The following is a 13,566-nucleotide window of genomic DNA, read 5'->3' as shown; positions in this document are numbered from 1 at the left end:
CCATTTCTACACTTTAAATAAGCTGTATAATGTCCTGATGTTATTGAAGGACCATCATGATATATAATTGCTACAGTTACAAAAGTCCTTCCTGATATTGACAACTGTGAAGCCACAAACTTTTTAATTAAAGTTGTCAATTTTGTTCCATCAGGCCTACATCGTTGGAACATTAAAATGACATACTGGCCATATGTTCGTATAAATAATGTGGACATCATTTCAGATTTACATTGGCTACACTCCATGTTGTGATCAGCTGCTTTTACTAGCTTATTAAAAGAGACTGATTTACTGTCTGGCAAAGTTAAATATATAAATCTTTCTGAGTCTACACTAGTAGTAGCTGATACCCTACAGTTCTCGCAGTCATGCTGCCATTGATAAGAAAGCCCAAACAGGTGATCTACATCTACACCTTCATCATGCAATACATCAAGCATATACATTAAAAACTCCTGACAATCTTGCTGACTATTTTGAGAGAATTGTGTTTGGCCTGAACATCTGTCTAACAGATTTCGAATTTCAGACACACTTTCTATGTTTGTTCTATCAGTGCTACATTTCTCTAACACAGAATTTAACAAACTGCAAAATCTTTGATCCGAATTGACCACAATCTGTTCTTTTAAAGTTTCTAGAGAAAAGACAACATTAACCACTACATTAGCATAGCAGTTGACACCAGAACTGTTTTCAAATTGAAAACCAACAACATCTTCAACAGAATCCTTTTTGTTTCTGCTTATAATTTCAGGTTCATCAACTTTTCGTCTTTTTGCTACAACCTCCCCAGTATTGGTCACATTTCTTCGTTTCCGGCCTACCACACGTTTCTCAAACAAAGGATACTGAGGCAAATGTGGCGCATACTCTCTTCTCAACCTATTGTATTCCTTAACACAATCTAGATCCGCACAAATGATTGTGACATCACACTCAATCAAGTACAATCCCGATAAAGTCCTAACTCGTGACAATGCCACATATGCCATACCCTCCTTGAACACAGAACTGCCAATATTCACCAATGCACAGTCTACACTTAAACCTTGCGATTTATGGATTGTCACCGCATATGCCAAGCAAACAGGAAACTGCTTACGACGAACATATAAGTCTTTTACAAGCAAAAATCTAGCAGAACAACGAGCAATTAGCTGTACTTCCTCAATGCCATCAAATTTAATTTTTAAAAATTCAATTCCATCTCTATTTCTGTATTTCACAAAATCAACAACATTACCCATTGATCCATTTACCAGACCTCTTTCAACATGTAAATTCCTTCTTAAAATTATACGGCAGTTCAAGCACACATTCAGAGTCTTTTCAAAACCCGCAGTTTTAGATATACTCTTCTCTAATGAATCCAATTTTGTTTTCAGATTCTCAGACAAAATAATTGTTGATCGCATATGCTCTACTCTGTCAATAGCTTCCAATTTCACAATCTCTTGCTTTTCTAAATGCAACATTTTGTTGTTGAATTTGGCACATTCTGCAAGAGTTGGCATCAAACATATTCCAGATTTTTTCTCAGTAACTTTCTGAAAAATATTCTCAGGCACAACATCTTCGTCTGGATATAAATTTGTCAGTAATCGTGCATGTAAAGCTTCTTTCCCATGCTCGGTCACTTTTCCAATTCTAACATCTTGTAGAATAGTCTTGTAAACTTCATCCTTTGCCTGACGCATATTTTCATGCAGTTCAGCATAATTGAAGTTTAACCATATATTGACGTTGCCAATACTCCCTAAGCACTTCCTGGTATCTTCATGCGTGAGCATTTTGAACACAGGTTGCCCTTTCACTGGTGTCAGCTGCAGAAGATCTCCAAAAACAATGATGTGTTTGCCACCAAATAACACATCATACTCTGTTTTGAGAACTTCTTGCATTCTCAAATGCACAAAGGCAAGCATGACATTGGAAACCATGCTTACTTCGTCAATGATAAGAAGTTTAATTTTCCTCAAGACTCTTGAAACTTCAAAACAAGCATCTCCAGATAGCTTGTGATATTCTAATTTGTTGTCATGCTCCACTGGCAGCATCAGTAAACGATGTAAAGTAATCCCTTTAATGTTATGTGCTGCCAGTCCAGTTGGAGCGGTGACAACACAAGACAGCGATGACTCTGTCCTTTCCTGCAAATAACATGAAATTGCTTTAATAAGGAAACTTTTTCCAGTTCCCGCTTCTCCACTCACGTACAGTCGGACAGGCTTCAACGACGTACATGAGCACTCTTTCTTGTCATGACTTAATCCATGATCAATTTGCATGGTAAGTTCGTCATATATTTTCCTCTGCTCAACGTTGAGTTGTCTTTCCAACTCTTCTAAGTTAACCGCATCCTCCTGAGCATGTGCCATGGCTCTTTCCACTTCATTCATAGCAGTGGCAGCTTCATTTTCGATAAGAGGTCCTCCTAGTGGATCCTGACTCAATGAAGCAGAACTCTGACTGTCCTGAGAACTGTCTCTGGCAATCTCGGCTGCAATCGTTGCTTCCTGCTCAATTTCCACATTCAACATTTCTACATATTTGGGAAAAGCAGGACATTCTATGGTCTCCTTGGCAGCATTGAAAGAGTCTTCGTAACAGAGGAAATCTCCAAGCAGTTCCTCTTCTGCACGCCAAGGCTTAAAAAGTTGCAAAAGTTCTAAATAGAAAAACTCCTTTTTGTCAGGAGATTCGCCACTCAATTTTCGATGGTTTATCAAGTGGCATTTTCTTTGCTTGACCAGACATCCCTCACTTCCTATTACAGCATACACTCCTTTCTCAGTATCTTCTTTGATGTTCCTCTTGAATATGTAATTTTGCAGAACCTCATACAGACAAACATTCTCGAGGTGACTGCTTCGATTTGGATAATATGTATCCAACATGTTGCTCTTCAAAATGTCGGTACTGTTTGGCTCCTTTTCCGCCAAATACTCAATTTCCCGCACAGGTTTCAGAACTCGATTACGCGTTGCAGCAAGACCAACACTCGCCCAAACGATACTCCTGGACTTGGCATAGAGACTTGCTGAAGACAACCGGTCAGAACATTCGTAAGCTCCGATTTCTCGATGCGACAACATCTTCAGACTGAAACTGTACAACTTCTTGCTGAGGCTCTTTTCATGGGAAATGTCCTCCCACATATCCTTCAATTCTGTCTTCTCTTTTTTGGTGATGTAAGATGTCACATACCTAGCCACAGCCATACAGTTATCAGCCACAAACTGTATATCCATGTTAGCATTCCACATGGACAAAATCACCGGGTTGTAGTCGTTGATGTACTTAGACTCTTCGTTCCTCTTCAAATTGTATGTGTTTTTAGGTGATTTCTTCATCACATTATGTCGCAGCGAAGACATCAAACTGTTCACTCTTCCTTTAGAAATCACCGATCGTGGAAAGCCGAAACGACATTTGGTGTAGAACTTGTCTTTGTTCCGGAATTTACGACGACAGTACTTTCCACATCGATGGCTTTGGAAACGTAGAACTTTTTCTCTTAGGCTTTTTTTCTCCTTTGCGTTTGGAACAGCACACGTAGAATACTGTTCTATGAAACTCATCACTGAGTCGTCTGCATCCGTTCCAAATTTAGGTGCATCCTTGATCCATAGCAACATATGTATATGAGGAGCACCTCTTGCTTGGTACTCCTTCCTCCAGAAGAAATCCAACACCTCTCCAAGAGGTGGATTCTTCTTATTCATGATGAAAGACATCATACCTTCAAATCTATGATTGAAGTACCTACATACATTGACTGGATCCAAAGAGCACAGTTCTCCGGGTGTCTTGAATTCGATGTTTTCTACGTTAGCATTTGCCTCTCGTAGAAATTCAAGTAAGTCTTCCCAGCCATACTCAGCACAGCTCAAAGTGAGGAACCATGTGGGAGTTCCTAAGTTCCTCAGCATACATTTTAAATCACCATGACGACGGTACCAGTACTCATTAGTACCACGCTGACACGCCATGAGATTAATCAGGTGAGAATCCAAAATACTGTCTTGGACATTGACTTTATCCATAAAGTCACTTGCCGAGATGTTTTGCATGTGTATACCACTTTTCAAGATGTGGTTCACTGCATATGACAGTCCAGACAGATCGCTTTCAAACAGGAGATGAAACAAATAAGGAATGCATTGTCGAAACCTAGGATCTCCTGCATACAATCGCAAAGTCCGGTATTCAGAAGCAGGAATTTGATGAGGTCGCTCATCATATCTTCCTCCCTGACCTGTTGGAAAAAGCTGTGGGAAACACCGAGCTTCCAAACTTTCCTCCCAAACACTAATGGGACTCCCTTTCGCTTGTTTCATTTGAAACAACTCAATAGCATTCCCCATGACTTCCTTGGAATGCAAAGGATGAACACTATAATGTTCATATATTTCTTCACTAGTAGAGGGTTCTACTTTCTCAATTTGACCAGCACACAAATCGCTATCCTCTTCCTCACTTACTTCCTCTTCTGCAACATATACATTTTTATAGTATTTATTATATTTTTTCAAATACAATGTTGCCCTTTTGACTTTTCTAACATCTACTAAATCTTGCCATATTTTCTTATTCTTTGTCGGAACCCCATTAACTAAGATAACCAGAGGTTCCTCTTCCACTTTTTCTACTTCAATTGTGTTAATGTTTTTCTTCAAATCTAGAGGCAAATAAACAACTCTTCCCTTTAATCCTCTCTGTAAATCTGATGGAGGCAATTTCCCTGTCTTTGGCTCCATTCTTACAATAGCCTGAAAGGGATGGATACTTTGAATCAAAATAGATTCATAAGTATTTAAATCCTTCAATTCAGAAGGAATTTCAACCAATTCCAGATTATTATGAACTGCTCTAGCAGGCATCTGGTTTTGATTTAATTTGTTACAACAATAAGTACACACACGTTGATCCAATCCCAAATCAAAACAATTTTCTACCATCAAGTATGTTGTACAATCCTTCCATTCACTATTATTTTCCCTTTCACTTTTTCCATATAAATCCACTAACTTAGTCTGATTCTTATAATAAGTGCGTCGACAACACACACAAGTGAAATTTGGCCTCTCACTTGATTTCACCTCAAACGTCGCAATTTCCCTCTGGAAATTATCTGTACTGGAAACCTGTACACTATCTTCCACATTACTCTCTTCTTCTTGGTCAATTTCAACATTCTCCTCTTTACTTCCAAAGTAACAAAACTCAATTTCTTCACATATATTCTTCACATCTATTTCAGAACCATGCAAAAGAGCAGCGCATAATTGTTTAAGCATAATTGCTGGACTCTTAGCATAATACAACATTCTAACTAATTTCCTCACTTTATTATGATGCACTGCTAGCATCCTGAAATGATGAAAAACACTCTGGCATACTCTCCTGGAAAGACAAGCCAGTGAATGACCATGCAAACCTATCACTTCTCTCACTCTGCAAGGATCTAATTCTTGCAACAACTTCATTTTCTGCTTCAAACTTTTCTTACTAAATGACCGTATAAAATCACAAAGCAAATTGATGGAATCCTGTCGTACACTGCAAATACTACTACACTTCCAGGTGTACACAGGACCCTTAGGACGTCTCCCTAAAACCTCATTACCTAACACCTCTTCTATCTCTGTTCTCACAAGTTTTTCTTTTTCAACTGGACAACCATCTTTCACTTCATAAGCTCGACCACTGGTGTCAACTGCATGCACCAAATCATTATCCTGGAAATAACTCTCCTCATTAAAAAATGCCTCAGAGCTTGAACTATGCATCCATTCTCCAGAAAAAACTTCACAAAAATTACTACGATTAACTATTCTCTTCCATCTACTATTTCTTTTGAAATCATAAATTACCTTGTTTAGCTTCCTAATTCTATTGATTGTCAAAATAAATAACTTACGTTTAATTTCAAATGCCTGATCAATAACTTTCTCAACTATTTTTTTTCTCTTATAAAAAACCACTTTCTGCTGACCTTTCTTAATATTTTTTAACAAATTCCCAATTATCCTGTTGCGGAACATTCGTTTACGAATATCCCTAAACTGTTGTTTCCTTCTACTTTCATGCATAGAGTTATCTCTTACTCTAGCAGTAACATTTCTCATTGGCCTTTCCTTACCATTTGAATTCATTCTCCTTTTCTGGAGTGAAACATTTTCTGTAGTAATATTTTTTTTACTACACATATTTCTTATGACTGTTTTTCGACTCTTACCCGGTGCTTTCTTGGTGACTTGACAAATCTTTTTGTTAGAGGACTGCTGCAATATTCCATGCTCCTGCTGTCTTTGACGTTTTCCAGCCTTTCTTACTCTTTCTTTGCTAGGCATCCTAAAATCTTGAAATAATCTGCAGTTGAATCTGTGGTAAAATATAATAAAAAATGTTATTAACCACTATTACCCAACAGTAAATTAATAACAGTCATCAAAAACTTAACACACTACTTAAGTATATAATATACTGAAGCCTATCTCCAATTTTTCACTGAACAGGACTCATCTCTTCTTAACCTTGGATAAACCTCACCTACTCTGTGTCCCCTGCACATAATTAAATGTAAAGGGGCAGATTTATATTAACTAGCACATCCCCAGGGATGCACCAGTTAACGTGCACCGCTGCTCTGCCACCCACGGTGTGCCGCATTTACAATCAGATAGGACAAAGCTACATCAAAACCCTGCGCCTGCTTGAAGCAGGCATAGATCTTGACGCAGGTAGGCTGAAAGCTAAAGCAACAACTAAGTGTCGTGTGCAGAAGTTACAAAAAAGGAAAAATGGCGTTTAAACCAGTAATGAGACCATGCTAACGTAATACAGAGTAAAAATATCCAGGATCTACATCAGTTTGGGGTTCACGAACCTGGCAGGTACAAGGCACTGAGGCTTTCCACCGTGCATGTCTCATCCCAAAACATATGTTGTTTGTGAATGAAACAATTTCCCAGACCAAATGCTTTGGATTGGCTACTTCTAAAAAATTAAACACCCCTACTATCCCGGAGTTAGAGGAATACGATGGTTGGAGTAATTTTACTCGTTGTCTATTAAAGATTTACAGGCCCTACTCCGTAATTCTTCCTTTAACATTTCCAGTATAAATCCAAAAGGTTGACTGCTTTGGCAACGTGCCTTATCCACGGTTTAATAACGCTGCCTTTTGCTTTATATAAGTTTTCAAATTGTATGAAATATATACCAATAGGTCGTTATTAACCTTTAGGTAGTGGTTTTCTTCATCAAGTCTGGTCGCTTCCATACACATACAGATTTTCAAAGATGATCAAGAACTTTATCTGAATGGAGAGGAATGCACTGAGACGCCAGATCATTCACTAATGTGTAGGCACATACAGTTACACGGTTCATGCAACAAACACCGACCAAATATGGCTTGCGTGTTGCAAGGCACACCAGTTCCTGCTATCATCCCCACGTTCAAGTTCTTGGAAAATGGTAGTTATTTGATGCTCAATAATGAAGATTGTTCTGGGTTAATTAAAAGTATTCATTTTATCGTAACAGTAAATGAACGGGTTATTTGCTGCAGAAATGTTCTATTTCCTCCCACACATGAACATAGGGAGTTTTCAATCTGGCCACAAATACCAACCTTGGCAGCACATTTCAACGGCATGGCAAGAATAAGAGCTATTTTGTCTCAGAGAGAGGTGGCCTTGAGTTCGGCCCGTGAAACTTTCGTCCTTCACACAGCGAACACCCGTACAGAGCTGCAGACCCTTTTAAATACAGATTCGCCTTTCCATTTCAGCAAGATGGTTCGGACTATCTCTAACGCATCCTCCACAAAGAGCCTGGCGCACTTTTTTAAAGTTGTTACCAGTGGTCTCGTGACTTCATTTGAGAAAATCTTTGGAGTCATCCCTGCTTTCTTACATTCTATTTTTTCCACTCTGCTTCGTGGATTCCCATTTTTACTTGCATTACCAGCGGACGCTCTTGTGCTTTTTTACATTTTTAAATATGGATGTCCCTCCTGTGCAAGCTCCCGCCCTGCAGCTGCTGACACTGTTCCGCAATCGCATGCTAGAATATTATGGCACAATGCCGTTGGCGATATTAAGCACGGCATATGGATTATCTTTTCTATGCTGATGTGATTCCTTCAAATCTAAGACACTAAAGTATCGGCACGCCCTAAACCAACACAAAGAGACCTTCTTAGCAAATAATATATTATGTGTATTAGGGAGGGTGAGATATAAGCAGCCGCGGGCCGTGGAGGGAGTTACGGTGGGGCAGGGAGGCGGGGAGGGGGAGGGGCAGGGTGAAGCCCTCTCCACCCTGCCCCTCCCCCTCCCCGCCTCCCTGCCCACCGTAACTCCCTCCACGGCCCGCGGCTGCTTATAAGTGTTGCTAACTCTTATTCATTTACAGCATGTTAACATACTGTCACCATTCGCTTTTTATGTACTATTAACTATGCTGGTAATTTTGCTACTGATAATATGTGTACTTGTATAATCTAAGATACTACGCCTGAGAAGACGGCATTAGTAAATAAACATTTCAAATACACATGTGTTCTTCTTAACTCCATGTTCTCGTTTCTAAGAAATATATAACGACCGACTGTTCATGAGTTCCACGTATCCTGAGGTACTATAAGTTCATATTCTGGATTGTCTAAACATTGAGAGTTTGTTATATCCAATGTGTCACTGTACCTAGCTTGCTAAGGGGTTTTGATTACTAAGGTGAGTTTTGGGACACCCTAATTCGCCGAGGTTCCAATCCTCTGTCCACAGTTCTGTGTCAGAACAGAAACCCTGCGACAGGGGCACCCCTCAACCTTACTGGAGCTTCATCACACTTGCGATACAACTCCAGCAATGCGCCAACTTTACGGCACAAATACGTCACGCATCTGTGCTGTTTTTGCCCCATGATGCGCCGCATTGTAAATGCAGCACACCATAGGTGACGGAACAGCGGCACAGAATGACTAACACATCCCTAATGATGCGCCAGTCATCATAAATCTATCCCTATGCTTCTTATCTTGTTAGAGATAAACCGCCATATGTATCATCAAAGTTTTTTGCATTTCCTAAATAGCGAACTTTAAGAAATAAATAGCGATTCTTTACCATTCCTAGTTTGCGATGACCTATTTGCTAATTACAAATTACCCATTCATTTCCATGCAGCAGGAGGCCCATAGGAATGAAGGTACAATTTGCGATTAGCAATTACCTCATCGCAAATTACGAATTTTTCCGACGGTGCAGGGGTGTCTCAAGAACACCCTGCTGCACCCCTGAAAAAGAAATTTGGGGTCATATGGCGCACATAAATTTTGAAAACATTCCTTTACCTCAAAAACGATTTTCAACTCATAATTTGAAAACACTGCACATGGGGAAATGACTTAAAATGTCCTTAAGACACATAAAAGCATTTTTTGATTGCCTTTGCAGCATTTTCCGTCACCTTTAACATGCCTATGTAACGGAAACATTCAAAATCTAAATTTGGCATGCACAGGTGGGAGCATATTTACAAGCAATTTGCTCCACAGACAAACTTCTTACATTGAAATGGGAAAAATAACATCACAGACTCTCAATTACCTTATAAAGAAGCAGACACCATTATGTCCTTCTCATCAATATTAAAACCATTGCTTTTTCTCAAAAACGATTTACAAGTCATAATTTGAAAACACTCCACAGCTCCTATGCACATAAAAGCCCTGTCAGTACTAATACTTCACATTTTCTCCAATTACAATTTCTCAAAGAAACAAAATCTATTTGTGAAACACTTGAGACAAAGCAACATTTGAAAAACACAACTTTCTTCATAATTTTCTCCTTAAAGCACACTATTTTCTATCTAAATTAAAGAAATCTTTTCTCACCTTAGCAAATACTTTGAGTTTCAAAACAGTCTCAGAAACACACCAATTTGTCTTCAGCAGAGCAAAAGGTATTCACTCCAGAGTCTGCAGCTATCAAAAGCACAGAAATGCTGTAATTCCTCACACATATCTCTCATGTCACCCAATCAAAACTCTTCCCTCACTTTTTTTCAAAGCAAAACCCTTCCCCCCTCTGCCCCCTCTCTGCTTTTTCTGCATAGCAACCACCTCTTGCAAGACCTCTCACACAACAATGTTGCAATTGAACTCTGAACTCTCAGTGCACCTGCATATCCAGAGCATTCTTTCATTTAATGATTTTTTCTTCGCCACTCAAAATACATCTTTCAACGAACTCATCCATTCACACTAACTTTCTGTTTTCAGCAATCAAAATCCACCAATCACTCTTACTACTTCATTAACACAGAAACTCCTCAGTTTTTTTCATTTTACACTCTCATTTTTTCAACTGCCATTTCATTGCTACACTTCATCTGACTGCAGCAGAACCTTCTCTCGCCATGTTTTCTGTCTGGATTGTTGGACATAGTTACATATATTGGGCTCAAAGGTACGCTGAAAACAGGAATTTACCTAACCTCAATTTACAAGATGTGGAAATTAAGTGGTTTGGCCACAGAGGATTAAAATGTCACCAATTGATACCATTGGTGAAAACCTTTATGCATTTGCCCAAACCTGACCTGTTAATTGTGCACTGTGGAGGTAATGATTTGGGCACTTTGACTGGGGTAGGTCTGGAAATGCTTTTAAAGGACACCTTTGAGCAATTGATGGCACTTTTTCCTCAGACTGCCTTGGTATATTCAAATATATGCCAAAGACAGAAATGGAGGTGGTCAAACCAATTTTGTCCACAAATTGAGAAGTCGAGGAAGCATGTAAACAAATCTGTTTCAGCTTACATGAGAGACCATGGAATGGGCTCCCTCTACAACAATAACTTGCGTTACTACATGCAAGATATCTACAGAGGAGATGGAGTTCACTTCTCAGATGAGGGCAACAGAGTTTTCACTCTGAATTTAAGAATGTGCATTGGTACCTACTTATAAGTACCTAAATGTACCATAAACCCAAAAGCTCTTCTCAGAGCTACCCTACATCTGATCACTCACAATTATTATTGTACTCTAACTTTTTTCACTAATTTTCAAGAAAGTACGCTCCCCAGAACGCTTCCCGGTTCGCGAACCGAGCGCACTCCACGCAAAAAAACTAAAAAAACGGTATATATTTTTTTGCCCTGCGAGAACCTTTCAAAGCCTCCACATCAAACCTAGGGGGTCAGGGACGATCTACTATGCCCCCTTATGGTCATTTGCCCCTTCGCTTTGGCCTCCTCTTGTCTCTCGATCCTACCGAGAGACAAGATGGCGGCCGCTACGGACTGTTTGGAATGTTTACAGACGCCGAAAAACCAATCAGCTTCGCAAACCTCCGTAACGCGAAAAGTACGCGAAGCGGAGCGCTGTTACAGATATATATCTTTTTTTGAACGTTAATTTCTCAAAATCCACTGGAGCACATATATTGAGACCTAGCAAAGGCACATCGGGCTACCAGTCCCTACAATTTTGCCAAGTTTCGTGCAAATCCATTCAGCCGTTCGATTATTATTATTATTTTTTTTTTTGCCCCGCGGGGCCCTTTTAAAACCTCCACATCAAACCTAGGGGGTCAGCGAGGATCTACTATTCCCCCTTATGGTCATTTGCCCCTTCGCTTTCGCCTCCTCTTGTCTCTCGATCCTACCGAGAGACAAGATGGCGGCCGCTACGGACTGTTTGGAATGTTGACAGACGCCGGAGAACCAATCAGCTTCGCTTCACAAAGCTCCGTTGCGCGAAAAGTACGCGTCCTGGGCCGCTGCCCGGTCCGCTGTTACAGATATATATCTTTTTTTAAACGTTAATTTCTCAAAATCCACTGGAGCACATATATTGAGACCTACAAAAGGCACATCGGGCTACCAGTCCCTACAATTTTGCCAAGTTTCGTGCAAATCCATTCAGCCGTTCGGGCTAAAAGTGAGGCCAACCGCCCTATGGAAATTAACATGGGAAAAACGCGTTTTGGGACCCCCCTTTTTTCTCGGCCCCCCCTTGACGAACCCCCCCCAAATTTTCAAAGGCTGCTCAGAAACAAAATGTGCCATTTTCCTGAAAATTTCAGCCAATTCCGTCCACAAACGGCAAAGTTATTAGACATAGAATTTTCAAAAATCCCATAGAGAAAAAATCCTAACTATATATACCTACTGGCGACCGCCAGTAGGTAATATATATATATATATATATACACACACACACACACACACACACACACATATATATATATTCACTGTACCGCAAAATTTAAATGAGAAACATGTATCTTTCTACTACACATGCTATATGTAACAATGATTTCACAGATAAACAATCCTCATAATGCTCAAGAGGCTTGCTCAATGTGATTTTACCATACTGCCCAAATATAACCCTTCTCCTCCGGTTTTTGGTAAAATACATTTTAAACAAAACAAAGACACAAAAATGCCATACTATGGCATGAACCATATATAGAGATGTGCCGAGTGTAAATATGCTACTTATTATTATTGTTGAATGAGGAGAAGGGTATTATACTCGCCACATCTGTATATAAAAGATATATATTTATATTCAGGAGCTGACGCCTTGTAGTTGTAGCTTCTAACCATAGACAATTCATATATTTAGTGGATTGCCTGCTTCTTTTAGGATCTTTTGCTTATTTTGGGAGGTTACAGTAGTGTTCATTTGTAAATTATTACTTATTTTCAGTTAAGTTCCATTGTTATTGATTTCAGGTTGTTTATTAATAACAATGCTTTTATTTTATATAGTCCCTTTAGAAAGATTTTGTTGTGACAACTAACAGTTTTATGTTAATAGCAATTGCATGTTAATACCTCATCTTTTACTTTACAACTGTTCTCTTTTTTAATTTTAACTTGTGCAAACGTTCCCTTGTGGGTATTTGGCAGTAAGAGGTTCAGCATCATAGTATTTAGACCCTTAAATGATCACAGCATGGTGTCGCTACCAAAACAGACATAGCATCCTATTGAAGTTGACAACTTGTGATGATCCCTCCTTGACACTTGAAGAGCTAACAAATCAATATATTTCTTCATTGACATCGTTTTTTTTTACCTCCCAGGGGTGGCCGGAGACTGGAAAAATTACTTCACCGTTGCCCAGAATGAGAGGTTCAAGGAAAACTATGCAAGACACATGGAAGGCAGTTTGCTGAGCTTCAGGGATGAGATCTGAGTGTCATCAAAACTGGGCAACCGATCCAGTTGAGCCGAACTCACATTTCAAATAAATGTTAAATAGTGTATTCTCACATGATTGTTTGTTGCTCTCTTTACTTCTCACCCTACAGGTGAATATTAGATTATCAAATTGTTAAACAGAACCTATGTGGCTGCTCACGAATATCAGCAAGTGGCAAATGGGCTCTGTGTTACATCTCAGACACTACAGCTGTGAAAGTCAAGTGACGGGATTGCAAGCTGGACTTAAAAATCCTAAACCATATTAAGATCTGTATTGTTTGCCACTGGCATTCCCCACATCCTCCTACCAGGATGA

At 39.4% G+C, this 13,566-nt stretch overlaps 1 protein-coding gene across 4 annotated transcripts in view; it reads left to right on the top strand.

Moving 5' to 3' along the window:
• LOC144768587 (sulfotransferase 1 family member D1-like) overlaps nucleotides 1–13,318 on the top strand; it is a 353,317-nt gene extending 339,999 nt beyond the window's left edge. For all 4 annotated transcript variants that reach the window (XM_078652379.1, XM_078652378.1, XM_078652377.1 and 1 more), the window contains one exon: nucleotides 13,130–13,318. In XM_078652379.1, coding sequence (XP_078508505.1) covers nucleotides 13,130–13,242 — 113 coding nt within the window. In that variant the 3' untranslated portion in view covers nucleotides 13,243–13,318. The remainder of the gene's footprint in view (nucleotides 1–13,129) is intronic.
• Nucleotides 13,319–13,566: the final 248 nt, after the last annotated feature.

The sequence above is a fragment of the Lissotriton helveticus genome, chromosome 7 (genome assembly GCF_964261635.1).
Source record: "Lissotriton helveticus chromosome 7, aLisHel1.1, whole genome shotgun sequence".
Taxonomy (NCBI): Eukaryota; Metazoa; Chordata; class Amphibia; order Caudata; family Salamandridae; genus Lissotriton; species Lissotriton helveticus.
The sequence above is the reverse complement of the archived record's forward strand: the minus strand, read 5'-3'. Positions and strand labels throughout refer to the sequence as shown.